The sequence below is a fragment of the Elephantulus edwardii genome, unplaced genomic scaffold, assembly GCF_000299155.1.
Source record: "Elephantulus edwardii isolate Elephantulus edwardi_28Jun2011 unplaced genomic scaffold, EleEdw1.0 scaffold00080, whole genome shotgun sequence".
Taxonomy (NCBI): domain Eukaryota; kingdom Metazoa; phylum Chordata; class Mammalia; order Macroscelidea; family Macroscelididae; genus Elephantulus; species Elephantulus edwardii.
Window position 1 is genome coordinate 6551193 of NW_006399830.1, and position 27332 is coordinate 6578524.

Sequence of the window (27332 nt, forward strand, 5' to 3'; positions counted from 1 at the left end):
GAGGCTGTAGATCCCGCAGGAGGACATGGCCCATCTTCCTCCGTGGTGCCTCTGGTGGGATCACACTGTCAGAGAGATGTGGCCTTTGGGTGAGGAGTGCTGTTCCCTACCTACTACACCAGCAGAGCTTTATGGTTGTAGGCACAGCACCGTGAATGCCCGAGTGGAAGTAGAGTCACTGCTGACGTGTTCATATATTTGCCTTGCTTTTCCTGTTATGGATTTGACTATGTCAGACATGGTGAGGATGGCACAGGATAGGACAGGGTTCAGAGAAGTTGTTCGTCGGCTTGCTGTGAATGGTACCTGACTCAACAGCACATAACAATGACCTGCTCTCATAAGCATGTGTGTGTGTGTGTGTGTGCCCGCGCGCACGTGCACGCCTTCACAGATGCCTCCGGTCACCTCAGTAACATTCTGTGAGCTGATTGTCCTGCCCCGTCTTCCCCCATTCCAGGATTCAGTTAAGATTAACAGTACACTTCATTCTGTCAGAGTCTTTCTTTCCTGGCCTTTACTCTCATTTTCTAGCCTCTTTTGGTGATTGGCATTGTGACAGGCGAGTTTTGAAACTTCGGAAGAATCCAAGTCAGTTGTTTTAAATACTGTCTCTCAGTTTGAATTTGTCTGGCTGTGTCCTCAGGGCTAAATTCAAGGTAGACCTGTTTTTGGCAGGATTGCTGTAAGGAAAGTGCATTTTTCAGTCCTTGGAGAAATCCCACTAGGAGGCACATGATGTCGAAATGAACCCGTCTGACTTTGATGATCAGATTCCCTTGACATCCGTCAGATCTCACCATGTCCTGTTTCCCAGCAACCTGTCAATTAGTGATGGTTCCAGTAACGTCTGGAGGATAAAAACTGCCTTTATACTATTTTCCCAATAGAAGGAGTGCACTTAAGGCCTCATAAAAGGTACCTAGTGACTCACTGACGTTTTATTGAGCAAAGGACGGCTTATGATGTATTGGCCTTTATTCAGTAAGTGTTTGTTGTTGGCAGGTGCCTTTGCATCAGTTGTGACTCCTAGGCCTGATGTAGGAGGAGGAGGACCCCCTGCCCAGGCCTGCTGCACCCTCATCACCATTGTTGTGTTAGGACCCATTGTTCCAGCCACTGTATCAGTCCACCTCATTGAGGGTCTTCGTCTTTTATGCTGACCCTTTACCAAGCATGCTGTCCTTCTTCAGGGACTCGCCCTTCCTGATAACACATTCAGAATATGTGAGACAGTATTAACCGTCCTTGCTCCTAAGCTTAGAACACTCTGGACTTTTTCCAAGACAGATTTGTTTGTTTTTCTGGCAGTCCATGGTGTATTCTGTATTCTTAGCCATCACCATAATTCATAGGCCTCAGTGATTCTTACGAATTTTCTAGCTTTCACATGCAGATGAGGTGGTTGAAAGATCTGGCTTGAGTAGGCACATCTTAGTCCTTAAAGTGACATCTGTGCTCTTTAGCACTTTCAGTAGAGCTGTGCAGTGCAATTCTTTGATTTCTCAACTGTAGCTTTTATAGGTATTGATGGTAGAATCAAGGGAATGGAATTCATAACTTCAGTCTTCATTTATCATCATGACTCTATGAAGAAGAATGTGGTATCAGGAGTGGAGGAAGACGCATCAATAACCTTCATTATGCAGATGACCCTGTCATGCTTTTTCAAAGTAACATGGACTTGAAGCCCTTTGCTGCAGAAGGTTAAATACTGCAGCCTTCATTATAGATTGCATCTCAACATCAAGAAAGAAAAAATCCTTGCCAGTGGACCAACAGGCGGCATCATGATGGGGAGAGAAGGTTGAAACTGTCAGCACCTTCGACTTCCTCTTGTATCCACACTTAGTACACTTGGAACCAGCGGTCAGGAGATCAGGAGACTTACTGCACTGGGAAAGCCCACAGTCAAGGATCTCTCCAAATTATTGAAGGACAGAGATGTTCATTTGAGGACTGAGGTGTGTCTGATTCAGGCTGAGATTTGGAAATGCAGGTTTAACAGTGGTGCCTAAGATGGCCCCATTGGCCTTGAGGGAAACCCCCCTGGTCTGTTCCTAGAAGGGATATGTTTGTATATCAAGGGAGCACAGGAAGTTGTAATTAATTTTCAAGTCAAGATAGGAGGCAGTACGGACAGCTGACTTCCTGACGAGAACGACATGTGATTTGATTTGTCCTTGTCAGTTTTCAGTGAGCCATATCCCGTGCGCCAATTAAGCACCATCACCATGCATTAGTTCCTTTTAAAAATCTCATTATGCTGTTTCTGACCCAAGTGCAGTGTGGTCATTTGGACCAAGTGGCCCTTTTGTGAAATCATAGCAGTTTGGTGCGTGGTGAGTGTCATGTGCTGGTTTGAGCAGGGTGCTGACGTCACTGCTGCCAACCCGGGTTCAGGCCTGAGCCTGTGTTGGCTGCCTGCTGGGTAGTGACTGGGAAGGCTGCCCTTCTGGGTGACCCATTTTGGGGAGAAATTGTATCATCATTCTGATCACGTAGATCTACTCAGATGCTGTTGTAAAAGAGTTCCTTTCTGATGAAGCCAGTGGACGTCATTCCTGATGTACCTTGAATAGCGATTTTAAAAAGAAAGGTTTTGCCATGCCTGCTGTCCAGCATTGTTTCAAATGATAAACCATGACATTTAACATCTGAGAATGATAACATCAGCCGATTATACACTGTAGTATTGTGTGCAGTACATAGTACTAACAATAAGGTCTAAAAGCTGTGAGTCAGTATAATTAGAATATATCCTGAATCAAAGACAGCCTCTGGTGTCTCCATACAATTGATACCAGACAAGAATCCTCATCCTGGACTTGCAGGACTTGGCATCGCCTGTTTCCCTTCTTCTGATCCTTTCTCATCTTCACAGCTCCACCGCCCTCTTCCACATGAGTTAGACCTCTCACTGTGTGACCTTGGACCAGCTACCTAGCCTGGCCCTCGGTTTCATCTTCTGTGTGGTCATTGTTAAGTACCGTGGAGTCCGCTGTGACTCACTGCAAACCGTTGAACAGCAGATCTGAGCCGTTCTGTGCCGTCCTCACCATCTGATACATGTGAGCCCGTTGTTGAACAGTCAGGTGTCCGTCCACCTTGTTGAGGGTCTTCTTTTTCTCAGACCTCCCGTCTTTCCCAGGATGGCGTCTTTTTCCAGGGACTGGTCTCTTGACAGTGTGCTCGAGTATGTGAGACGATGCTTCACCATGCTTACCTCTCAAGGAGCACCCTGGCCGCACTTTCTCCAGGACCTGTCAGGTTGCTCTTTGGCGGTTCATGGGCTATTCAGCACCCTTCTCCAACACCACAGCTCAAAAGCCTCAGCTCTTCTGCCATCCTTATTCATTGTCCAGCTTTCAGATGTATAGGAAGCCATTGTAAGAATCCTCATAATAGCTCCTGCCTCACAGGGTTTTTAATAAATTGAGATAATATCTTTTGAAGACAGTGACCTCTATTTATAAAGATTTAAGTAAGTATTAAGAACTATGGCGAATTTTTAATATTCGTGGGCCCATTTTCATCCTGATAAATGAGGTCAAGTAGGAAGAGGCCGTGGAGAGATGGCCACACAGATAATGGTACTAACAGTAGGTGGCACTCACTCGCTGTGTTTTGGGTCCTGTGTGTGTCTCCATTCAATTCCCTGTGTGTCTTGAGTGGTTGCTGCTCTGAGTCCTGTTGCTCTATGAGGAAATCAGTGTGTAGACAGGATATCATTGGGCCAAGGTCATGTAGCTGGTGTGTGAGAAGCCGGCGTTAGAATCAAGGCAGGGTGGCTCCGGAACCCAAAACCCAAACCAAATGCACCAAGTGGACCCTGACTCTAGGACAGAGTAGAACCACCCCGTAGGGCTTCCAAGGCTGTAAATCTTGCTAGGAGCCCGCGGCCTCATTTTTATCCCACGGAGCGGCTGGTAAACTCACACTGCCAGCTTTTCAGTTAGGAGCCCAGCGCTTATTCCACAGTGCCACCTGGGTTCCTGCCATACTACTATTTGGTAGTCTAGTCCCATTTAAAAACATAAGTGACGTAGCTAGAGTAAGAATATGGAATCTGATTTCAAAAGTCTGTCCGTAATTCCATGCTTTTCTTCCTTTAAAATGCCATATTGTGGTCATTCGGACAAAGTGGTACTTCCGTGAAATCTTAGCGGTTTGGCACGTGGTGTCATGTGCTGGTTCGAGCAGGGTGCTGACAGGTGTTTTCTAATGAAAACAGAGATAGTGAGGCAGTGTTTTCTGATGTGATAATGCAACATGGATCAGATAGCATGCAGGTCTCGTTACTGTGCTCATGCGTCGGAGAAGACAGTCACACCTCTTGCTGGACTCATGAGCTCCCCTGTGGAGAGGGGCCCTGTGGATTGCCTGGCAGGGGTCCTGACTGTCACTGGGATTCTCACTGTACCCCTTTCCAGAGAGCCTGTAGACGTGGTTGCCTGAGGTGTCTGTAGCTGATGGATGCAGGTGGGCTTGGGGACAGAACCAGAGAGCACAGCACTTTATTTCTTTGGTTATTCTAGCGCTCCCACTTGGTTTACTGACCCCTGTCCTTGTGGTTTTGTCCCGAGATTCTTCCCGTGTCTGCTTTCCATCTACATGTCTGACTTCTCTTACCTTCTGCCTGACTAGACCAGAGAGTTTGTTGTTAACGTCCATTAAGTTCGGACCTGCCTGGTCCCACACTGACCTGACAAGCTTTGCTCCGGTCCCTGTGTCGGTCCCTGTGTCAGTTTTCTCACAGAGGATCTTCCTCTCTTTCGCTGACCTACTGGACCACGCATGATGCCCTTCCTGGGGACTGGCCCCTCGTGACGGCATGCGCAAAGTCTGTGAAACGAAGCCTCATCATCTGTCCTTCTAAGCAGTATTCTAATTGTCCTTACTTCCCTTCCAGACAAATCATTTTGTTCTGCTGACGGTCTATAGTGTATTCGTTACCCTTCACTAACACCAGAGTTCAGGGCATCAGTTCTTTTTAGCTCTTCTTTATCGTCCAGCCTTCACATGCGCTCCATAAGGTCAGTGCGCTGTGTATCTTAATCACTGCTGGGGAAGGATGTCTGATACACCATGGCTGTAGAAAGGAGAATCTCTTCTGAAATGGTCCACAGCCAGCTCGAGGATGGAGGAAAGGGCTCAGTTTTAGGTTTTAGTCTCCAAGCTCCTGACGAGGCTGCACAGAGGAATCGTTTTGCACTTGTTTATTGCCCACCTAGGACTGTGAGCTCAGAGAAACAATGTCCTTTTCTTTTGCAGGAAGAATGCGAACGCTGCGCTGTTGAGCAACTACGAGGTGAGCAGCCGTGAAGGATGCCGGCTTTTCCCCTGTTCTCTGCCCTTTGCTTCTGAGGAGTGCTGCGTTAGGGGCTCAGGATTGCTGCCTGGGCTCATTGGGTTTTCCACTGCTTTGAAGCAGGACAGCTGACCTCTTCTGACGGCCCTTTAAATGTTCTTAAGTTTGTGAATCCACACAGTGTGTCAGGGAGCCTGGGGTCCTTACATTAACACGAATCAGTCTTCCCTAGCTCCCTGAGACTGGCTTAGCTGGTGGGAGGCAGCCTCTTAGGCCATTTGCATTTTGCTAGACGTTTGGATACTTTATCCATTGGGGAAATGTGTTCACTGTATCTCCTTCCACGACAGGAATCTCTTGGGGATGTTGTAGGTTCAATTCCAGAGTACTGCTGTTCAGAGAATATGGCAGTATACCGAGCTCATGATTCTTTTGGTTTCATGGTGCAAATACGAGTTATGTTTATATTCTGTTGACAACTGAAAAGTCAGCAGTTCGAACCCACCAGCCACTCTATAAGAGAAAGATAAGGGAATCTCCCTCTTTTAAGAGTTAATGTTCTGTGCTCGCTTCGGCAGCACATATACTAAAAAAAAAAAAAAAAAAAAAGAGTTAATGTTCTAAAAAACCCCCCAAATTAAAACACACCAAGGTAATATTTTTAGAAACACAAAGGAGAGTCCCCGTCAGTTGGAACAGGCTCAGTGACTGGGGGTTCTTTTATCTGGTAGTCTAGTAAGTGGTAATTGCTTTATGAAGAAGTTGAAAATACTGTGCTAACTGGCCTAACGTGGCACAGAGCCACACACGGTGGTGCCTGGAGACATCCGTGATGCAGGGATGTCACAACCTTCAGTTTGTTACAAACCGCAGTTACCTGCAAAGCACGGTAAATGAGACGTGTCAGTGCCTGAGGAAGCGGAGGCAGGGTGAGGCGGCACTGTGAGTCGCAGGGCCCACTCCTCTACTTCCTTAATTCTCTGGGAGAGTCTCGAAGACCAGAAGGAGAAGCCCTCCCCTCCCTGTTAACCCAGGGCACCTGTGAGCTGTCACCAGGTACTCCCATGTGCTGTCATCACGGCACCTGTGTGCTGTCACCAGGACATCTGTGTGCTGTCACCAGGGCACCTGTGAGCTGTCACCAGGGCACCTGTGAGCTGTCACCAGGGTAGTGTTCTGTTACCAGGACACCTGTGTGCTATCACCAGGGTGCCTGTGTGCTGTCCCTGTGGGGAGGTTTGCTCCTCAAGTTCTAGTAAAGTTATTCTTTATGTAAATCATATTTTATCACCTCATAATTTTGCTTTTTCAGATATTATAACATGTTCATATTACAGTATTAGACTCTTTAAAAAAGTATTTATTTTATTTTCTTATTTTTTGTGTGTGTACCGTCAAATTAGATCTCACTGGTACAGGAGGAGATTGCCCTTCCTTCTCCAACAGAGCATCTGGTGGATTCGAACCACATACCTCTGGGATTGCAGTGCAGAAAAAAGAATTTCTTTTTAATAAAGTTTATTTTTAGGCCTATGTTATGTTTTTGAGATCAGACAAGATTAGTGACATGGTATATATTGATAGGAAAATTTGAAACATTTTAAGTAAACTAATGAGTTTACTTAACTCATTCGTGAGATGACTTAGATGAGAGCTTTGTTTTTGTTTTATGACTTGGGTGTTGTTTTTTTTTAAAAAGTCACTGCTATAAGGTGAACAGCAACACCAGGGGGTACTCACTTCTTGGCATAATCAACCCTCTGAGATGAACAGGGCAACATTTGCCCAGAGAAGGCTCAGAAGGCAGGAAGGGCAAGGAAGGGGTAGGGAAGAAGGAGTGGTGGAAATGGGAAACACAAGGAGGAAGGGGGATGAATATTGTTACACTGTAGGGATTAAAATACGGGTCAGGCAACACTGTATATTCAGTGTTGAATGGAAAACACTATTAACTTTCCCCTGCATATCACCATGAAATGATTTTTTAAAAATTTGAAATGTGAGTTGCTTCTCAGCCTCTCATTTGCTCTGCTGGGATTAGAGTGGGTTTTGTGGGGACAGTGGAGGAGCTCTGCTTGCCTGTTTATCCTTGGAAATATTTCACCTTGGAGTGGATGCGTCCCTCAAGGGTATTTCTGTAAATCTCTTGTGTGCCTCTTCCCAGGTGTTCCAGTTATTAACGGATCTTAAGGAGCAGCGAAAAGAAGGTGGGAAGAACAAGCACAATTCTGGGCAGCAGAATCTGAACACGATCACCTATGAAGTAAGCCCAGGGCCACAGTGGAGCTCTGCCACCTGGGGTGAGGGGTGAGGGTAAGGGGTGAGGGTTGCTCAGCGTTTGTGCTGGGGGAGAGGGTGAAACTCAGCCACCAGGTGTTGAGGTTCAGGGTCGACTCAGCTGCCAGGGAGGGTGTGGAGAGGGACGTGCCAGCCTGCTGCGGACTGGCCCGGTCAGGACTGCCTCTTTGTTGACTTGAATACACTGACCAAAACTCAGTCTCCATCTTTATAAAAAGATGCATTTTTTTTCTTATAGGAAGTGCCAAGAAGCAGAAAACAAAAGTAATTTTGATTGTAATGACTGGTTGACAATTGAGTGCATTCTCTTCCAACCTTATGCTTTGTCCTTAAAAAAAGCAACTTGAAGCCTTGTGTTAGTTTTGTGTCTGTTGTTTGATTCGTTTTGTATGTGATTTCTTGCTGTTTCCTTCCGGTTCTGATTTGCAAACTTAGAGAAGAGTTGCCAGGATAGTAATGGGAGTGTCCACAGTCCACAGCCCCTCACGCTCTTCTCTGACATCTTACACAAAGATGGTACAATGACCCAGACTAAGAAATTGACCCTGCTGCAGTGCCATTAAACTGAAGGTTTTCTTCACACTTGCCCCGTTTTCCCCGCCAGCCTTCCTTCTTCAGGTGATCACCCCAGGACGCCACGTTCCGTTTAGTTATGATCCTCCCTTGGCCTTCCCGCCTCCACACATCCTTATGGTTTGTCGTCTGGGGTGATGGCCCTCAAGAGTGCTGGTCAGGGATTTTGTAGACTGTTCCTCAGTGCAGGTTGGTGTGAAGTCTTATGATGGAACTAAATGTATAGTTTTGTTTTTTAATATAAACTTTATATTTTATCCTGTTTTTCTGAATTTATAGTTCTATGCCCTTGTCATTTCATGATAAGCAATTACTAGTGATAGTCACGTTGGTCCTTGATTAAGTCATTTGCCGTTGCTCCATTTCTGCATTCTGCCAGCTAGCCTACATCTAATTTATTTATCTAGCTATCTCTTTGTGTCTGTATATACTTGTAGCTACTTTGCTTACTGAGTTTCCACTCTTCAAGAATTGTCTGTAAAAAAAAAAAAACGAACACCCCACCCAAAACAGAAACCAAAAGAAATTTTTCAAAAAAGAGTTGTCTGTAATAATGTTAACCTCTCAGTTTTTGTCAGATTGGCTGATATATTTTTTAATTTACTTTGTTGTTGAGAATATACAGAGTGAAACACAGATCAGTTCAACAGCTTCTACACATAATTCAGTGACGCTGATGGTGGTCTTTAAGCTAGACATACCTCCTGTGCTGAGTTGTAACCTCCGTTACATGAACTCACTAGTACCTAAGGTTCTAACCTAACCTTTCAGTTGCCTTGGTCAGTTACGTCACCTACAGTCAGAGCTGCAGTGCTCACAACAGGTACTTTTTTAGTTCAGGTAACTTGGTGTTTGGTTTTAAGAAGACTCCGGGGTATGCTTGTGGTTTAAGGATGGTCTCAGGGTAGTAGTTTTAAGGGTTCAATCAATTTTTTTTTATGCTAGATACAGTTTTTTTCTTTTAAGAATTCCTGTATCTGAAGGCTGGATATTTTGATGGCATTTTATTTTGCAGGGGATTTTTAAAATAAAAAAATTCCGATGCTATAGTACAACCGTTGCCTACTCACTTAGGGTTCTTTGTGTCACGCTTGCCTTTTCCTTTTTTGTAGACATTGAAATACATATCAAAAACACCCTGCAGGCTTCAGAGCCCCGAGATCATCAGAGAGTTCCTCACAGCAATGAAGAGCCACAAGCTGACCAAGTAAGTAAACATTCTATTAAGTGGGATGAGAGTGAGACGTGAAATGATAGCTCGGGGAAGCCGTTCCTGTGACTGTGAACTTGATGGGGTTTTAGGTTTATAATTAACACTGCACTTTTAGGGTAAGGTCAGAGCTTTGATTCTCTTGGAGTCCTTTGTCATCATTTCTCCTGTCTTCCCCCCAAGCATTCTGACCAAATTGGTTGAGAAGTGGAGTTCACAGGGTACTTTGCACCAGGCTGAACAATGAAAAGTCATTTGACATTGATGCTTACTCAAGGCCAGGTGGTTTGACAGTATTTTTATCTGCTCCTCTACTGCCCAGTTATTGCACTTGATAACATTCTTCAATGAGTTGTTGTTTAAAAAATAACAAACATCAGACATTAAATCAGAAGTTTCCAGGGAGCTCTGGTGGCCTAGTGGCAAGGAGCTGCAACTACAATCCCAGAGGCGCACGGTTCGAATCCACCAGATACTCTGCCGGGGAAGGAGGGGCAATCTCCTCCTGTACCAGTCAGATCTGATTTGACAGTACACGCACACAAAATAATAAAATAAAATAAAAAAAAAAATCAGAAGTTTCCACAAGATGAAAGCTAGTGCAGGTCTTTTAGAATTAATACCAGAGCTGAAAATTCCTTAAACTTTTGTCATTTCATCCAGTCAGGTTTTTTTTCTGAGAAAGCAGTTACTGATGTTATGAGCATGTAGTTGATAGTCAGTAAACAACCTGTTTATGAATTGATACCCAGTTAGTAAACTGTTGGTACATTTCTCCTTCTGCCTCTCTCCTCCAAATGAACGTGGAAGGCCAAGGGGAAGGATGATTTCCTTACTGCCTCGAGTCGTTCTCTAGTGTGTGAGAAGGGTGTAGGGGTCGTGTGGACTGCTGGGATGCATGTCAGGAGACCTTCCACGTTGATAGCTGGTAAAAGTTGTCAGGCCGAACCCAGGCACTTACCTGCCTCCTTTATCTGTTAGGGGATTTTCAAGTGTTTTCTCCAGTTGTTGTCTTAACATTGCTTTGTCAGAGCAGACATTTTTGATTTTGATGTAGTCAGAGTTCTCTGTTCTTTGAAATTCATGCTTTTGATGATGTATGTTAGAACTCTTTCACTCAATCCAGGGGCCCAAAGATTTTTCTTTGTGTTTTCCTTGGGAGGTTTGATGGCTCTATGTTTTACGTTTAAATCTGTGATTAATTTTGAGTTCGTAGTTTGAGTATGATACAAAGTCCGTGTTGAGATTTGTGTGTGTATTTGTGTACATATAGATGGTAAAGTATTCCAGTACCATTTGTGGAAAAGAATGTTATTTTCTCCCTTGACTTGCCTCTAGTGGTTTTGTAAAAAAGAAAAGAAAGGGAAAGAAAGGTCCATTTGGTTTGTATCTTTGTTGTTTTCGGTCTCTTTGATCTCTGTGCCCGTTTGCTAGCTCCACCCTGACTTGGCTGTTTCAGAACAGGCCTGCTGGCTCCATTCTCTTTACTCTCTTTGAGCTGAGCCTGTCTTTTCTTTCATTCCTGAAGGATAGTTTCATTGAGCTGGATGTTTTCTTCTTTCATATCCTTAAGAACTTACTCCAGTGTCTTGGGCATCTCATGGTTTCTGATGATGATCTGTGGTTGTTCAAATAAATAGTGTCTTACTTCCCTCTCCCTGTCTCAGTTACCTAGTGCTGTTGGAATAGAAATTATCACAAGTGGGCGGTTTTAACAAACTGAAATTACTTTCTCCCAGTGTTGGAGACTAGAAGTCTGACCAGAGCTGTGGCTCCAGAGGAAGACTTTTCTGTCCATGAACCCCCATCCCTTCCAGACCTCCACATCACTTAGCATCTCTCTTCCCCATCTTGACATGCTTAATCTTCTTTTATATCCTGTTTGGAGATGGACTAGGCGTAGGGTTTTCAAAGGCCCATTGTTTGAGAAATGGGTGGGCGGCCCCAGATCTTAGCTCCCTGTCTTAATATGGAAACTCCACTTGGCACCTGCCCACTGTGGGTGACCTGCTGGTACTTGAACTACTCTAGGTGTGACTTCCAGCAGCACAGCAGCACCCAGGGCCCCACAGCACAGTTAGACTTCATCTCCCATCCTTTGGGCATGCTGTGAGGAGGGGCCAGTCCTGTGGAAACACATCATGCTTGGAGAAACAGAGTCAGCAAAAGAGAGGAAGCCCTTCAGTGAGAGGACTCCTCGCTGAGACCAAGCAGTGTCTGAAGCGCAGAGACTGTGAGGATGGTGTGGGGTCTGGCACGCTTGCACGTGGGGCCTCTGAGTCACTGACAACAGAGATTGAACCAGACACACCCTACACTAATCCTGTTGTAATAACGGAGCAGAGCAGGACCATTTCCAATGGAGATTATAAGCACAAGCGTAAAGTTTAGGATTTACAACATATTTTTTTTGGCAGGACGTAATTCATAACAGACTGCTTTTAAAACTTTTTGTCTGTTGTTTTTCAGCAGTTTGATTATGGTATCTGTAGGTCCTTTTTAGCTCTTTTTTTTTTCTTTAAGAGTTGCTGTATTTGAGGTTTGCTGAGTTTCTAGAGCATATAAGTTTATTTTTCTTCTAAACTTGTTACATTTTTGGCTGTTAGTTTTTCTGGCCTTGTTGTTGTGTTGTTATGTACCATCGAGTCGCTTGTGACTCAGCGACCCTACGTACAAGAGCCCTAAACGCGTTCTATCCTGTGCCAACCTCGCCGTCTCACACACACTCGTTCCCACCACTCCACTCACAGAATCGATCCATCTCATCAAGGATCTTCCTCTCCTGCACTGTCCCTCCACTCTCCCAAACATGATGTCCCTCTCCAAGGACCAGTCCCTCCTTGCAACATGCCCAACGTATGTCAGACGAAGCTTCAGAATCCTTGAATCCCTCTTCTTGGACTTTAAAGACAGAATTTTCAAACTTTTGCATACTGTTCCCCAGACCCCGGAGTCCCAGTTCTTTGGGGTCTCCCCACCTTCCTCTGTTGGAATGATGTAATTCTGCTGATCTGTTTATAAATTGATACTTCTTTCCTCTGTCATCTCCTTTCTGCTGTTAAGCTCATCTGGTGAGTTTTTTATTTCAGCTCTAAAATCTCTGTTTGGGTATAATTTCTGGTTCTTTCCTGAGCACTTTTTCCTATTCCATTTATTTCAAGAATCTGCACTTTGTTATAATAGCTACTTCTGCAGTGATTCCGCCAGCCGGATCATTCAGGGTTTGGCATCTGCGGGATGTCATCCCCCTTGAGAATGAGTCATGTTTTCCTGGTTGAGGTAATTTTAAATTGTGTCCTGTATGTTATGAATAATAGACTTTGGGCTCTACTAAAATCTCCTCTGCCTGATGTTCATTTTTCTGTTTGTTTTCTTTAGTGGGTAATCACCCCAGTTAGAGTGAGACTGCCTTCGCGAGGGAGGGTTTGTGTATTTGCCTGGGGTGGGGGCACGAGATCTTAATTTTGTCCAGTAGGTGTGGTGCTATGTTGGGTTTGTTCTGTGCGTGCAAAGCTTAAGGCGAGCCCCAGTTTGGTTCTGATTTGTATTTAAGTGTAAAAGATCTTCTTCACGGGCTCTCTCTTGTCTGGGAATCCCTCCATACACCCTGGCCCACAGCGAATCCTTTTCTTAATCTTTTGACTACAAGTTTGAGATTTCTCTCCAAGTTTCAAGTGTCGACATGATACTTGAAAGGAGCCCTAACTAACCTCAGTCTAAATTCATGGTGGTGTGGTGGCTAAGCACTACAAGATTGGTGGTTGAACCCATTGGCCACTCTGGAGAAAGGTGAAGCAGTCTGCTTCCCAGGTTTACTGCTACCTGGACCCGTCAGCAAACGAAGCGATAGAAAAACTGCTGCATTCACACCATGGAACATTACACGGCATTGAAAAGAATTACACAACGTGGATGAGTCTGGAAGACATCATGCTGAGCGATATATCTCAGTCACCAAGGGACAAATACTGCCCAAGACCACTGTTACAAAAGTAGGATGGACTTGGGAGGAGAACAGGAAAAGAACCGCTAGATAATGAACACTGCACTGGAATAGGTGAAGGGGAGGACAGTGAACGGAATGGATGACTAGACCTCACATGTGTGACGATCAGGAACAAGACGTACATTACAAAATGAACTGGGGCGGGACAAGAGAAGAAAATGTGTAGCAATGAATGAATGGAAACTCAGCCTTTCTGTAGACTTTCCCAATTTTAAAATAATAAGGTTTACAACCTTGAAAACCTTATGAGGCAGGTCTCTGCTCTGCAAGGTCACTGCACGTGAGCTTATTACTGGGGCCACCCTTGAGGCAAAGCTGGGAGAAGACGACTCCTCAGGCCTTTTTTGACCCCAAGGTCTCCTCGGTTCCTCGGGCCATGAAGCATTGCAGCTGCTGGAAGGAAGCACCCCCTGTCAGAACCCCAAGACTTGTCCTGGGTTGTGAGAGGAGAGAGGTATGAGAAAGTGGTTCACCTGGTCTCCACATCTCAGCAAAAAGAGGGATGTTGCCATGATATCTAGCTGCTGTGCCACTATCATGGCAGCCCTGGGCCGAGGACACGAGAGAAGAGAGAAGAAAACAACAGAAGCTCCTGTCCTCCTCCTAGTGGATCCTTCTGGTTTTGTTTCCTCCTGTCACAGATTGAACTAAGTCCCCAGTGTGTATGTGTCTGTTGATGTTGACTTGACCATGATGCTCAGTGTTGAGTAACTTGTATGCCATTGAGTCTGAACTGACCTATAGGTGACCCTGTGGGTTTTCAGAGGCAGTTAATCACACGGGAGGAGATTGTCCATCCTTTTCTCGCAGAGCGGCTGGTAGATTTGAACTGCAAGCCTTAGGGATTGCAGCGCAGCTTCTTGCCACTAGGCCAGCAGAGCTCCCTGTTACGTAACTAGCTCTGTGATGTTGATGAGGCTGGATTAGAGGCAGTTAGGTGGCATCCGCCATGATGTGAGCAATCAGTCAGCTGTCACCAGAAGACGGTGGGTGCTCAGATCAGCCCTGATGAGTGTAGGTGCTGCTATGGGACGTGGCAGTGTCATCAGCACAACCTGCGGCCATTGAGGGCATCCCAGCCCCTGGCCGCCCTGCACTGGGCTTCTGAGGCTGGGCATCTTAACAGGCACAGACCGCCCCGTCTTTCTCCTAGAAGCAGCTGATGCATCCAAACCACCGACCTTTCCGTTAACATGAGTGGCTGTGAATCTGAATCACCTTGACGGCGACTACCATCAAATACAAAATCTAGAATTCAGCCCTGAGCAGGTGCTACTGCACTGTTGTTCTGCAGGCAGCCAGTAGAGGGAGCTGGCAGGCTTTGTCCAGTGGACTCCTGGAGGGAGCCCTTTGGAGTTCATGCAGTCTCAGTGCCTGGTGACCCAGAAGTTTGCTTGTCAAATACTTTCAGGACCTGGACCATGCAGAGCTAGCCAGTGTGGCTTCATGGAGGAGTCCCGTCACCACAGGAACTGCTGAGATTGTCAGAGGGAAAGAGTCATGGTCCCAGCTCTCTCGGCCCGGCTCCGGTAGTCCTATGCTAACTGGTGCTGCCGTTATTTGCTTAAGTACCTCTCCTGCCACGGTCAGCAGCCATGGTAGCAGCAGTCAGGAAATAAAAAGACATGTTGCATTGGACAGTTATGCTGCCAAAGACCTCTTTAAAGTGCTAGAGAGCGAGGATGTCGCTTTGAAACAGACCCAAGGTGCGCTTGAGCCAAGCCACGGTACGTTTCCATTGCTTCATGTCTATGTGAAAGTTGAATAATGAATAAGGAAGGCTGAAGAAGAGCGGATGCCTTTGAACTGTGGTGCCAGCAAAGGGAATTCCATATCCCCTGGGCTGCCAAAAGGACGCACCTTGGCTTGGAGCGTGCGCAACCCTGTGCTCCTTCGAGGCGTGGATGGTGAAACTTTGGCTCATATACTGTGGGCATGTTGTGGGGGGGCCAGTCCTTTAAAAAAGGTATCCTGGGGAAAGTAGAGAGTCACTGAAAGAGAAGACGCTCAGCCAGGTGGACGGTACAGTGACAGAAACCCTTGGCTCGAGATCTGCAGAGACCACGCTTATGGCCAGGACAGAGCCAGGCTTTCGTCCGTTGCTCATCGAGTGGCTATGAATTGTAGTCTTGACGGGAACTGACAACGACAAGAGCTCGAGGACTCGATGAGAGCTTAGGAACCATGTGTTACCAAGTTGGTAATCTTTTCCAAAAGCAGTTCCTGCAGGTCTGTGACGCTGGTTACCAGCCGCATGACAGTACCGCCCGCACTTCCTTCCTCTGTTTCCTGTTTCTGTTCATCGTCCTCTTCCTCTTCTTAACCTCCAGAGCTTTCTCCCTGGGCTGCCCTATTGATGCTGTGTGGCTGGTTGTTCTAAGGTATATGTGTTTCCTGGGCGTTACTGACCATCTTACAGTCTCGTCTGTTGTTTGGCTGCAAATTGAGTCACTAGAGTGATTTCAGTTGAGGTTTAAAGGGTGACTAAGGAAGGGCCTCAGGGATCCCCTCAGACTTTGTCAGACTGGTCCGTCTGGCCTTTTTCATTCTAAGTGTGAATTTTGGTCTCCATTTTTCTCGTACTCTACCAGGCACCTTTTATTGCGATCCTTGTCAGAGCCAGCAGGAGCGGGGCGCTGTCAGGTCCTTCTGGTCTCAGGGTCCTGGAGAGTGCAGTTCACATGGTCCCCGGTCCTTTGGACGAGAGTCTGATTGGCTTCGCTCCTCTTTGCTCTGCACAGAGATTGGTTGTCCGTTAGTCCATTGATGGTCTTACTGACGCTCATCTTGAGGTACTTTGACACCAGCTTCCCTGATGTTGCGCCTGAGTGTCTAATCACAGAGTGTTAGACTATATGTCATTTTCTATTCTTGCCTGAGACGTTTCATTCTCTGCAGGCTCCGCAGCCTGGCTGGCGGCCCCAGCTCCTCTCCTGAGCTCTGCTTCCTGAGATGCACAGCCGTTTGGCCAGGAGCAGCGGGAGCTCAGGCCCGTCCTGCAGGGTGATGTGCAGTGTCTCTGGGGGACTTTGTGCAGAGGTCATCCCAGGGCTTGGCACCATGTGTGGGGCGTGTGCCGTGAGGCCAGGAAAGCACAGGGAAGGTAGGTGTGCACTTCGGGTGCACCTGCTCTCTTTCAGAGCTGAGAACCCTGCCCTGTCTCTCCCCAGACTTCTCCAGTTCTCTGTTCTGAAGCAGTCCTATTGCTCCAGTTCTCCTCGAAGCAGTTCTGTCCAAGCTCTTTAAGTTCTTCCTCCAGATTACATGTACTGTGTGCCAGGGCATTCTCAGACTTGGGGGATACAAAGATAAACTGTAAGTGCTGTGCTGGTTAGAGGAGGTGGGGAGACAGGACTCACGTATCGTCCTCTCTATGGGAGACGTTGTTGCTGAGTATCGTTGAATTGGAACTGATCTGTAGCTCACCCTCTGGCAGGTTTTCAGAGGCAGTTAATGGCATGGGAGTAGATTGCCTGTCCTTCTCCCATAGAGCAGCTGGTGGGTGACACTAACTTTCAAGACAGCAGAAGAGTCCGCCAGGTGCAGGTGAGGCAGTACTTGCTAAACAGGAGAACCGTGAGCTGAGGGGGTATCTGAAACTGCCTTGTCCTCTACTGTGTCGGCGTGCACCCAGCTTGATTGGTTGGGACATGGGTGCAGAGGGAACCTGGAGAAACTGACGAAGACTGTCTCCAGCTGCTCAGGGGATCTTGAGGGCTGGAATGAGGAGGTTTCAGTTCATACTGTGATCCCTCAGGATAGTGAAGGGACTTCATGAGATGACAGCTTTCTGTAACAGAGTCACTGAATGGTGCAAAATTTAACACACCTGACTGTTAACAGGAAGGTTGCAGGTTCAGATCTCATCCCAGGGACATCTTGGAAGAAAGTCCTGGAAACTGCCTCCCTGAACACTCTCCTTTCCTGGCACGCATGGCTCCCACTTGCCAGCCATTAGTTTACTGACTTCATGGTCAAAGTGCCAGACCTGAGGATAGAGGTCACTGTTGTCCAAATGGGAAGGGCTGAAGTGACGGGGCGGCTGGTGTACAGGGGACAGGCGAGTTTGAAGAGCCATCACCTTGGCCCCGTCCTCCCAGCTGCAAGCCTGGAGTGCAGCCTATGAGCTGTAATGCAGCATCACCTCCTCCAAGCAGTCTTCCCTCTGACCGCAGCATGGGCTCAGGCCTGGAACCAATCATGATGATGGTAATATTCTGGGCAGTGCTTCGTCGTGGGTCAGCACAAGTCAGAACTGACCAGTACAGCAGCGAGTGCAGAGTGACTGCAGCTACCTCAGGAACACCTAGCGTTCGTGGGGACGTGCCTGCCTGTCGTCAGCAGCGTTCTCTGCACAGTAGTCACGTTGACCAGAAGCAGGTGTCTGAGCACGTGAACTTGGATGGCGGCGGTCCAGCTCAGCCACTTATTAGCCATGTCACCTTGGCTGAGGTGTCAGTGAGTCTGAGAGTTAAGTGTGCTTGGCATACAGACAGCAAGCCAGAAACGGTCACTGTCGCCTCCCCAGACGGCAGGTTTCCATCCCTCGGGACCTGCCTGTGAGGGGTGGGTGCTGTCCTGTTTCACAGCTGGTGAGACGGGCCTCAGGCCGACTGGGTGCTTCATCCTGCTGCCCCAGCACGTGCCATCCTGGCTCCTCTGTCGTCTGTCCCTGACCGTCTTAAAAATATAGCACTTCTTAATGAGAATGCAAGAATGAATGGTGCGCTCCAGGGCCAGATTGGAGAGGCGTTTAGAAGTTGTCATCTGCTCGAGGGTGGGAGTTGAAGCTGTTTGTTTTCCTTTATGTAATATTTATTATGGGGCAAATACACACAACAACATAAGCTGTTTCCTTAGCTTCTCCCTGTGCGATTCAGAGACATTGATGACATTTGTCGTGGTGTGCACTGTCCCCTCCAAGTCATTTCACCATGCTAGTTGTGGTTTTGGAGAAAAGTGCTGAACATCCCATGGACTGCCAAGAGAATAACAGATACGTCTTAGAGCAGGTGCAGCCAGGGCGCTCCTCGGAGGCAGAGATGATAACGTGTCATCTCACATACTTCGGGCATGTAGCGAGTGGAGGTTGTTCCTTAGAGAAGGACGTCACGCTTGGAAAGGTGGAGGGTCAGCAAAAGAGAGAACGATCTCAGCCAGATGGATTGACACAGTGACTGCAGCAGTGAGCTTGAGTGTCGCAGATGATGAGGATGGCGCAGGCGAGGACAGTGATCACATCTGTTCTTCACAGGGTGACTGTGAGTAGTGCTTGACTTGATAGCACCTAGCAATAATAATAAACCTGCAAGGGAAACTCAGTGCCTGCTCCCAGCCTCCACCCGTAAAGCTTGGTCTCGGTATATTTTTCCGTTTTGTATGTTGTTGTTAGGTGCTGTCGAGTTGAGTACAACCCATAGTGATCATCGATGAACGAAAGATCTGAACCCTGTTCTATCCTGTGCTGTCTCCGTCAGCTCTGACATACTTGGGCTCATTGCCGCAGTCTCTACCTGGTTGAGGGTCTTCCCCTGTTCCGCCGGCCCTCTGCCTTTCTGACCATGATAGCCCGCTTCAGGACATGTCTGTTTTGTACAAGTGGGATCATCTATCTTTTGTCTTGTAGGATAATTAGCTTCAACAGTTACACAAGCCTCTTATTGGTACGTTGTACGTGCATTTGTCTTTCTTCCCCAGCTGATTGTAAGCTCTCTCCCTTCTACTTTGGTGGATTCCCTTCTGCTTCCTTACGATTCTTGTTTGTGTTTGCTGAGGTATTAGATCTAATATGCATAATATTTATCAGTAACTTCAACAAGAAATTTTCAGAAATTCTAATACTGACTCACCAATCAGGAAGATTATGTTAATCTTTATTTTCTGTAGTTTTTCTTAAGAAACCATTTTTTAAAAATTTTATTATTTGTGTGTGTGTGTGTGTACACCGTCAAATCAGATCTGACTGGTACAGGAGGAGATTGTCCCTCCTTCCCCGGCAGAGCATCTGGTAGATGCGAACCATGCGCCTCTGGGATTGCAGTGCAGCTTCTTGTCACTAGGCCACCAGAGCTCCCCTAGAAACCATTTTTTTTAGAAACCATTCTTTTCTTCCCATTTCCCAAAACAGAAATGACCTCAGATGTTGTGCGTTCAGTCCCAGACCACCTCAGTAAAGCCCTTGTCACACCGGAGTGAGTCACACAAACAGTGGTCTCCCCACACTTGTAAAAGTTAGATTTACACAGTGAACGTAAATGTGAAGTAGCATTATGGAGGTACGGTGAGAATTTCCCAAACAGGAGCCTGAGTTGGGGAGTAAGCACAGGGTTTTGGTAAAAATGATGCTGATCGACTTGCTCAGTGTCTAGTTGTCCTAAACCTTCAGTTTGGAAAAAGCTCAGTAGATGCAGAGTGTGATAGAGAGAGGAGCCGGGCACAGTGAAGCAAAGTGAGATAGAGGTGCCCGTGTGCCTTCCACACTGCACCTCTCCCCGTCCTCCCAGCACGTGCCTCTGTGCCCTCTCAGTCCTGAAATTCTCGTATTTGTTCCTGCCCTGAGGGAGCTGCTGGCACAACTCCTCTATGTCCTTGGTCCCTTTTACAGTTGGAGGAACCAAAGGCCATGGTCCCAGGGACCTCTCCCGTCCCTCCCCTCTTCTAAACCGCTCTGGTGGTGATGCACTCTCCCATTTTTTATCTGACAAAATAGTCTCTAAAAAGCTTGGTCCAGGCTCAAGATCATTCGGGGTAGGAGAGTTTTAAGTGTTTGGCACTTTTGTTTCCACAGAGCTGAAAAACTCCAGCTGCTGAATCACAGGCCGATGACTGCTGTTGAGATCCAGCTGGTGAGTGAGGGCCTCATCTGGGAGGACTTGTTCTGGGCCGAGTTGAGGAGAAGGTGCCAGCGCCTGAGACTGCTGCCTCCTGGGGGGACTGCCCATGCACCTCGCGTTAGGAGGAAAGGAAGAGTCAGCTCACTGGCATGGGCCTAGCTACTTGCTGTGGAGTTGGGGAAAGTAGAAGACTGGCGGGAATTGAATTCCTCCCAGGCACTGTGGGCTACTCCCCCACATGTTCCACCCCACAGTGTTCCAGGCCTTTGGCCATGGCCTCTCTGCGGGGCTCACAGCCCGCCAAGTGTTACATAAAAATGTCAGCTCCGCGAGCCTTCAGCCCTGCTCTCCAGAGCCGCCTTCTTGGTTAGTGGAGCGTGTGTCCTTCTCTCCATCTTTTTTCCCTGCAGTTGAACTTTTGATCAATGTACAGCTTACTGCAGCAATTAGAGCAGCAGGTGGTGCCATCTTTCTCTTAACCACTGACCTGTTTTTATCACTATTGACTGTTCCTTTCTCCCTCCTCCTGCCACCCCGGGTGTTAGGTGGTGCTGTGGAGTTGACTGATCCCAGCAACCCTAAGAATGACAGGTCGGAAACTTGGCCGATCCTCCGCTGTGCTTCAGCCCACTGCTGTCCATCTCATTCCGAGTCTTCCTCTCTTGCTGCCTCTCCTTTTCCAAGCCTGATGTGGTCTTTCCTTTTTCTCCTAAACACACGCGGTTCAGGCCACTGGCCCTCAGGCTCAGGTTAGAGATCATGTACTAATCAATCTGCCCACCAGGTGGCGCGATCCCTTCTCGCTGGTTATTACTCTCCTTTCTCCTCCCAGTTAGAGGCTGGGAGTTGTCCTTTGAATTCCCCCCAGGCTTCCTTCCCTGCTCTGTGGGGTGTTCCCATCCGAGCTGGCAGGCAGGGTGCAGGGGGAGGCACAGGCTGACTTTCCCTTGATTCAGGGGGAGGATGGGCTTGGAGAAGAACTGAGAGATCTGTCTTGGTGACTTTAGAGCCCCAGTGGCCCTGTGGTGGTTGGGGGACAGTCTCCACTAGCTGACCCACCTCCCAAGTTCACTGTAGGGAACCTTCTGTAGGAGTGCATGTCAGTCGAGCAGCTGACACCCCTATTGGGATGGGAGAGGTCACACTCCGTGTGGACCCCCGTGCTGGGGGTTCTGCCTGTGTCAGAGCCTGCCTTGGAGCATGTTGGCTGTTGGTGTGACTTCCACTCAAGAAGCCTGCTTCCCAGCACACAGCAGCCCTCAGCCCAGCCCATAGTCCTCAGCACCAGTTCACAGTGGGGACAGACAGACCTGGACTTAGCCCCCTCCGAGTGTCCTGTTGTTTCAGAGGCCTGAGCAGTACTGGGTGAGCAGGAGGCAGGCCAAGTGCTGACCGAGAGGGGAGGCAGGCCGAGTACTGACCGAGAGGACAGCCCTGCCGTAGTGTCTGACCACATTCTTGCAGCCAGCAATGTCGATGGGGGAGGTGCTGGCATGTCCCCCAAGAACCCCCCTGTTGACTGAGTCTCTAGTGCTGCTGTAATGGATACACCAAAGGGGGGTGGCTTTGACAAACAGGAACTCATTCTCTTACAGTTTAGGAGGCTAGAGGTCCAAATAAAGGCTGCCACACTCTAGGGGAGGATCTGCTTCCCTGTGTGTCCTGGGGAAGGGTTCCCGGGAATCAGCGGATCATTCTGCATTGCGTTACATTACATTACGTTGTCATCACCGACGTGTGTATTGAAAGGGCCCCATTTAACCCATGGCACCTGGGCCCAGGGGTTTGCTGTGTTGATTTTACAGTAGAAACTTGGAGTCTTGTCTCCTTGTCCAGGTGCTGGCTGTGGTGGCTGGAGAAGCAGTCTCCTTTTCTGGGGCTACTTCCTCATTTCACAGCAGCTGGCAGTGTGTGTGCCAAGGGGAAGGGCACAGATGGTGTGAGAAGTGATTTTCCTACCAGACATGAGTCATTGTTCCCACTAATTCCGGTGCACCCCAGTTCTGATTCCCTTGAAGCTTCTGATTAGTCCTCAGTGATCGGACCTCCACTCTGTTCTTCCCTTTCTTGGCAGAGCTGGTGCTGGCTGGTCATTCTCCACTCTGGACTCTTAGGGTGGTCCACCCCTCACCCCACCCCATATTCTCCCTGGCTCTGTCCACTCCCTGTCCCCAGCCCCACTGTGTCTCCCACCCCATACTCCTAGCGCCCTCCCTGGCCTCGCCACCGTGAAATCCCAGCCACTGTCAAAATGTGCAGTGTCCGAGCCTGGAAGGCCGCTGGCGGGTGGGCCAAGGGGACAGTGCTGTCCGCTGAGTGTCCACTAACTGAGTGTCCACTGAGGTATCCAAGCAGCTGTCCCACGGTGCCTGCCTGATGCTGGATGGACAGGAGCGTGGTCAGTCTTAGAGCAGCACTGAGGGGATGCTTACCTGCCAATCAAAGTCTCTGGCCCGGAGAATAATAAAGACATTCTCAGAGTCATTGTGGTAAATACTCAGCTCTTTGCCAGGCTTTTCTAGAAAAAGTGGAAGAGAATCGCCAGAAGTGACCTAGATAAGCTTCAGCGGTGCTTACCAAATACCCTTTATTTTAAGGTCACTGGATGTGTCACTTCTGATGCAGCTGTTCTGTCTCTTCCCAGAGCACACCCAGAATTAGATCAGGGCCATTTCTCCCACAGTGCGTGCTTTTCTGGGCAGTCGGGCTGTGGCCCACTCACCGTCCACTACCATCAGGTCGATTCTGGCTCAGGGTGGCCCCACAGGACAGGGTAGGAGTCCTTGTAGGCCCGCAGAGGCCCTTTCCCGTGTCCCCTCTGCCCCTTCGTTATGCTCATGGTGTAGACTTTGCTGAAGATTCGTCTTTGAGCGTTAAACAAATAGAACAGCTAGAACTGAATCCCTATCCCTCTGGGCCGAGTCACATGTCCTCCTCCTGCGGCTTTAATCAGCAGCATATGTTACTGTGGCCTCCGACAGATGCAGGGAAGTGATGAGGAGGGCTCGCGTGACCTCAGCCGGGGCCCGCAGTGCCCAGTGCCGTCAGCCCCTGACTAGTGCCACCTCCGTGCCCAGAGCCTTTGTGGCCAGCAGAGCCCTGGGTGCAGGTGTTCACGCAGAGGGGTAGAGCCCGGCCGTTGGGGCCTGTGTTCAGGAACCTATTCGTGTCTTTGAACACCATGCTCTTCCACGCCCTCCTCTTTCCCTCAGGAGTGAGCAGGCCTTGGTGAAAGCTCAGGGCTGCTATTCCTCAGTAGGCTGGGTGGTTCAGTGGTTACGTACTTGGCTGCTGACTAAAAGGTCAGCGGTTCAAACCCACAAACCCAGCTTCGCAAAAGACAAAGATGAGGGTCTTCTGTATAGACTAGAGCCTTGGAAACTGTCTGGCACAGTCAGTCATATGTCAACGATAGTCACCGAGCAGAAATGACTTGAGGGCAGTGTAGGCCATGTTGTCCAACATGTGGCTATTCTGAAACTAGATTTTTCCTACCTTTGGATGTGACTTTAAAAGGGAACAACTCTTTTAACATGGTCTGTGGCAATAGCCCTTCTCACCAGAAAGGACACGAGAAGCGAAGAGGTTCTAGGAGTGGAAAGTGCAAAGACCTGAGCATTTCCCTGGATTACCACACGGCCGTTTCTCCCTTGGTTCCAGGAAGGCACCCCAGGAAATGTCATTTATCAGTTGGGAGACAGGGTCTCCATGGGAGGCTGAGGAATCTCTATTTCTATCACATCCTCATCAGATGTGACTCTAATGATCCCCAGACCCTCTAGTGAAAGTCTCAGGCTGGCCGTGAGGTTCAGTGAGGCAGCCGGGCTGGGTGGCCAGCCTCGTAGCTTCTGATGGGCCCTGTGGTGTCCCCACCTGAAATGATCTGTACCACTGAAGACAGGACAGCATGCCCTGACCGTGCTGTGAACAGGCTGCACTGTCTTGAACAGGCCTGTCACTTAAGGATGAAGAAGAGTCTGGTTGTAGAGGCTCCGGGCTTTTTGAACACGGCCGGGTTTGTTCTCACTTGGTCCCAACGTAGACACGACTTTGCTTTTGCATGTAAGAAAACGGAAATGTGGGGCTGTTCCATGAGCTGGTCTCAGTGAGACCACCAGGACGGTCCGGGATTGCTGTTCGGCATTAGGTCCAGTTGTTTGGAGGCCAGCAGCACCAACAACTACGTGGAGCTCAAAAGAGAAACAGCCAGTGTTGGAGCTCACAGCCCCGGGCCCTGGTGTAATCTCTGAGTGAGGTCAGAGTCTGTCATTGATGCTGATTTCTCTCGAATTTGGTGGGTATTTTTGTTGTTTCGTTTGCTCTCACATTCTGAATAGCTGAGAACCTTCACTGTCTCGGGAATGGGACAGGTTCTGGCCTGGCCTTTGTGGGGCTTCTTTGCTCCTGTGTTGAGCATGAGACAGTGAGGTTTCACGTGGTGATGTTGTGGTCTGTATTGAGCATGAGAAGATGAAGATAATGCAGTCATCCTCACCTGCCCTGGGGATCCAGGGGCCCTGGTGGTGTAGTGGTTAAAACACTTGACTGCTCACCTTGAGGTTGGAGGTTCAAAGCCACCAGCTGCTCTGAAGGAGTCGGGTGAGGCAGGGGTCTCCCCTTCAGGTTACAGTCGTGGAAGCCTATGCTGCAGTTCTCCTCTATCCCTCCAGGGGCGCTGTGAGACGGAATCTGTTCAACATGGATTTTTTTAATTTGTTTTCTGGTGATCTGAGAGGGGTTAAAAAGATTTTGGGTTCTGGCAGTGTATGGTTTATTTTTCCCTTTGGTCTAACGAAGCCTAAACATTCTTCGTGTAACTGAAAATTTCAGGTTGGAGGAAAAATTTCTGACAATAATTAGCCCTGAGAATCAAGTGCTGGTAAAATTCCTGCTAGAACGTTTGGCCGAATGAGAAGACTCACCCTCAGGAAGGTGGCCTGTGGTTTCCTGCACTAGAGGCCCTTCAGAAACGAGGGAGCCCCGTGGTTCTGTCCGCTGCACAGCGTCACTGAGAGAGGACAGGGAGTCAGTGACTCCTAGTCACGAGGCTTGTAGAAAACGGAGGATATTTTCTTAAATGGTGTGGTGAGAATCTCCATAGCAAAGGATCCCTCATCTCTGTTTTCATCCTGTACACTTCAGTGACGGTCATGCCCATTCTGTCATCTTCCAAATCACCCCACCACCAGGAACCCAGTGCCCCAAAATCGGTGCCTCCCACCCACCTGGTAACGATTAGTTCGTTTTTTGTGTCTGTTTCCTTATTTCACATGGGCTCTTCCAATATTTGTCCTTCTGCAAGTGACTTTTTTAAAAGACAGTTTGGAGTTTAAATTCAGAATTGCTGGCACCTCCTCGCCCTGAGAACCCGCTCGCGTTCTGCTCACGTGTATGGTGTCCCGCCTCTCTGGGCCCGGGTCTGGAGACTCTCCTGTGATGGTGGTTCTGAGGAGGCCCACCTTAAACTGTGGAGCCTGACCGAGCTGTTAGGGCTCTAGAACTCCTCACCCTCTCCCTCAGTGTATTTCTCCTCATATAACGCGCCCACATAAATTATGCATTGTACGCAGAAGAAACTTAAGTATAGAGGTTGCATGGTTTACAAACTGTAACACGCGTGATGGCATACAAATGCAGTAGTTCATCAGCTGCTACACGTCCTGCCCTGGTTATTTATAAACTTTGAGACATTGTGTTCGCCAGTGGAGGTCCTCATTCTCTGGGTCCTGAATTCCCCCTCCTTCCTTTTCCTCCAGACCCTGGGGACAGTCTTTGGCAGGCATTTTACAGTCCCTAATTTGTCAGATATGACCAAAGATGGGGGGGTTTGATTATTGTCACCTTTCACTGAGCCCATCAAATGGTTATAAAGGGATTGTGTTGTATTACAGCATGACGGGAAACGGCCCCCGTGGCTTTCCCACCCTGAAACAGTCTGGATCTCTGGCTGTGACTGAGGTGGTTGAGGTGCTGGCATTTTGTCAGGAGTTTGCAGCATGATCCCGGGTATGTCACCTGCTTTCTCTAACCTCAGCATGCCATTATAAGGCTGGGAGGTCAGACACGTCTTTGTGGCCTTGTCGGTCCAGCTCATCTTTATTGCCCTCACTTTACCAAAGCCTATAAGGTTTCTTTCTGGAACTTCTTCTGGGCTGAGCTGCCAGACTGATACAAGACATGCCATGGAGTAAGGCACCAGGCCCTTTGAGCTGAGAGTTTAGTTGTTTGTGATTTGTAGTTAAGGCCACCAAGAGAGTAAGGTTAGGGCTCTGCCTGTCCGCAGACTGTCATAAGAAGTGTGCTGTCAGTGAAACCTGTGAGAGCAGGAGCTGGGTGGGCTGCCTCCGCTTTCGGGGTCTCCCATGTTTTCCTCCTTTGAACATGGTACAGCCCCCGCTTCCTGTCAGGCTCTGCCAAGTGATGGGAAACGTCTGGACTGACGTGCTGCTTTGTGCCTTGGACAGGTTCTAACTTTCACAGGTTTTACTGTATGTTGATTACCTGCCTCCCTAAAATCCCTTGAGCGGTTGACTGCATTGTGTCTTGAGTTCATCTAGACAGAATTAATGCCGAGGCTGGGACTACTGGTCCTTGGATGGGGAAGAAAGAGATGGATCAGTGTCTTCGTATGGCTTCAAATGTCCCTCTGATGAGGCAATGGAGTGGATGGCTCCAAAGGCCACCCTCCCTCATTGGGCCACTCTCCTGCACCCTAGAAGGTCAAAGCCATGTAGTTTGAGTGTTAGCATGAGACAGAGGTGGTTTTGAATTTAATTCTGCCCCCTTGAAGGGGTGGTGGTGGTGGTTAGGGCAGTCAAGTCACCTGCGACTCCTAGCGACTCTATGTACAACAGCCCTAAACCCTGCTCTATCCTGAGCCAATCTTATTGTCTCTTATACACCTACCCACATTACCCCAGTCACTGAATCAATACTCATTGAGGGTCTTCCACTCCTGCACTGTCCCTCCACCCTCCCAAGCATGACGTCCCTCTCCAAGGACTGATCCTGCCTTGCAGCATGTCCAAAGTATGTCAGATAAAGCTTCAGAATTCTTGCCTCCAGGAAGCAGTCTGGCTTCACTCTATCCAGGATCAACTT

At 48.3% G+C, this 27332-nt stretch overlaps 1 protein-coding gene across 1 annotated transcript in view; it reads left to right on the forward strand.

Annotated features, from left to right (window-relative positions):
* The window catches only part of CRCP (CGRP receptor component), a 44576-nt gene that overhangs the window by 15238 nt on the left and 2006 nt on the right, over positions 1 to 27332 (forward strand). Inside the window, exons 5-8 of the mRNA XM_006889776.1 lie at positions 5275 to 5311; positions 7476 to 7574; positions 9295 to 9389; positions 20186 to 20243. Of these exons, the coding sequence (XP_006889838.1) occupies positions 5275 to 5311; positions 7476 to 7574; positions 9295 to 9389; positions 20186 to 20243 (289 nt within the window). The remainder of the gene's footprint in view (positions 1 to 5274; positions 5312 to 7475; positions 7575 to 9294; positions 9390 to 20185; positions 20244 to 27332) is intronic.